The 2322-nt window shown below is 44.6% G+C and overlaps 1 protein-coding gene across 1 annotated transcript; it reads left to right on the forward strand.

The window, feature by feature from the left end:
* Nucleotides 1-561: 561 nt before the first annotated feature.
* Nucleotides 562-1515, forward strand: LOC120040561 (forkhead box protein B1-like). Its single transcript, XM_038985657.1, has one exon. The coding sequence runs from the start codon at nucleotides 562-564 to the stop codon at nucleotides 1513-1515; it is 954 nt and encodes a 317-aa protein (XP_038841585.1).
* The last annotated feature ends 807 nt before the right edge of the window (nucleotides 1516-2322 follow it).

A 2322-nucleotide genomic window follows, 5' to 3' on the forward strand; every position in this document is an offset into this window, starting at 1 on the left:
GTCACCACATTAAACTATCACACGGTTCGGGGAAGGACATGGAAATAGCAGCTACTTAGCTCTGCTCATCACAACAAGGGCCACAACACATCGGGAACCATTCAGAGAGTCGTGGTGTGTGTTGGGGGGGAAGGAAAAGCTTATTGCTGCTTGCTTAACTAAAGATAGCGTATCATATAGGCCATCTGAGGGAGAGACTGTTTTCATAGGACGGCTGTTTTTCAAGACCCACAGCCCATAAGCGCTGAGTGAACAGTCCACGGAGGAAACAGACAGTGAGTTACGTTGCTGTATTTCATGCATCTTGGCGAACTTTCAGTAACTTTTAAGCGCGGGGATATTGCTTTTATTTTTTACTGTGCGTCATAAAGACAATCTATGCGGCGAATGTATGGAGTTTTACGCGTTCGTAATGTTGTTTTGAACGACCCGTCCTAGAGTGATACCTCTTTCAAGGAGTGTTGAACAAAGTTCGATTTCCCCTGTTTGTCTGAGAAAAACTGGAAGAACTGTAGTCTGCAGCGCCTTTCAGGAAAGTATTTTGACAGAAAGTCCAACAGAATGCCTCGTCCGGGGAGAAACACGTACAGCGACCAGAAACCTCCCTATTCCTACATCTCCCTGACCGCCATGGCGATCCAGTCGTGCCCGGAGAAGATGCTCCCGCTCAGCGAGATCTACAAGTTCATCATGGACAGATTCCCCTACTACAGAGAGAACACCCAGCGGTGGCAGAACTCCTTACGGCACAACCTCTCTTTCAACGACTGTTTTATTAAAATCCCCAGGCGGCCGGACCAGCCGGGTAAAGGGAGTTTCTGGGCTCTCCATCCCAGCTGCGGGGACATGTTCGAAAACGGAAGTTTCTTGCGTCGTCGTAAACGCTTCAAGTTGATGATGATGGCGTCCGAGCACCTGGCGCAGAGCAAGCCGTCGGACGCCGCCCACTATCTCCAACAGCAAGCCAAACTCCGACTGAGCGCCCTGGCTGCTTCTGGCACACATCTCCCGCAAATGTCCGGCTACAACATAGGAGTCTCTCACCAACCGTCAACTTTCAAACACCCGTTCGCAATCGAGAACATAATCGCCAGAGAGTATAAAATGCCAGGCGGGCTGGCCTTCTCCACCATGCAGTCTATGTCTGCTGGTTACCCGCTGCACAACCAGCTCACCACGGCCTGGCCTCATATGTACAGCTCCAGCGTCATGGACACGGTATCTCCCATCTCCATGGCCAGTGATTATTCGGCCTACGGAATGCCCCTCAAGTCTATTTGCTATGGCGCGCAGAGTCTACCTGCCATCCCCGTGCCAATCAAGCCCACCCCTACTTCGATGCCAGGGCTCTCGGCGCTGCCAACACATATTCCAGCTTTCTTAGCGAACTCTCCCCAGTCTCTCAGCCCCACGTCTCCTCAGACAGCTACCAGCCAAAGCAGCCCTGCCACGCCGAGCGAAACGCTCATGAACCCGGCCTCTTCGGCCATGCAGTCCGTGGTGTCGGTGCACTGACATGACGTTAGCGGATGGGACTTTATTATAAACTTCTGAGGAAGAAAAGAGATGCTTACCAACTTTTCCAAAGCGGTATTTTATTGTTTGATCAATTCATGACAACCAACTAAAATATGCTCTACAATCATGAGGCAAGATATTTGCGTTTTTGTGGTTTATCGATGTACTTAGATGTTTTTACTTGAGAATTGTTGTGGCAGTGACCCTTGTCTTTCTATGACACGCATATAGGCTACATCGTTTTGTTACCTTTTTAGGGTCATTTAAGAATAATCCAATTCTGAGATTATCTTCAAAAGCACTGTCGTTATCCGTATCTATATTCTTGCTTACATTTTATTGCAAAGTCTCCAATAAATATTTCAATTCAATGAATCTAAAAATGGTAAAACAATTCACATTCGTTATTACATTAGAGAATGTTGTCAGAATATTTCTCTTTTTTTTGTTGCATTTTCGTCAAGATAAAAAGGCCAAGAAAAATAAATAAATGAAATCAACTTTTTGTAAATTAAATTTAACGTGACTTTTTTAGTTACTGCTCCCTTTAATGCGCATTGCATTTGCTATACCAAACAGCCAAATCTAGTTTTTAGGAGAATAATAAAAAAATAAAAAATGAACAATCACAGAGGTGACATTTTCAAATAACAAAACTTGAAAACAGATATTTATGGTTTACTTTGGTGTCTGGTTGTCTGCATTGAAAACATTCAAAAAATATTTGAATTGATGGAAGAATATGTTGAAATGTGTAAACTGCACTTTTTTTTTGTTAAATGTTTTAGATGATCTGTAGTTAAC

Source organism: Salvelinus namaycush, unplaced genomic scaffold, assembly GCF_016432855.1.
Source record: "Salvelinus namaycush isolate Seneca unplaced genomic scaffold, SaNama_1.0 Scaffold362, whole genome shotgun sequence".
In the NCBI taxonomy this organism is placed as follows: Eukaryota; Metazoa; Chordata; class Actinopteri; order Salmoniformes; family Salmonidae; genus Salvelinus; species Salvelinus namaycush.

Excerpts from the sequence above, each read along its gene's own strand:
- LOC120040561 (XM_038985657.1), top strand. The coding sequence starts at position 562 with ATGCCTCGTCCGGGGAGAAACACGTACAGCGACCAGAAACCTCCCTAT.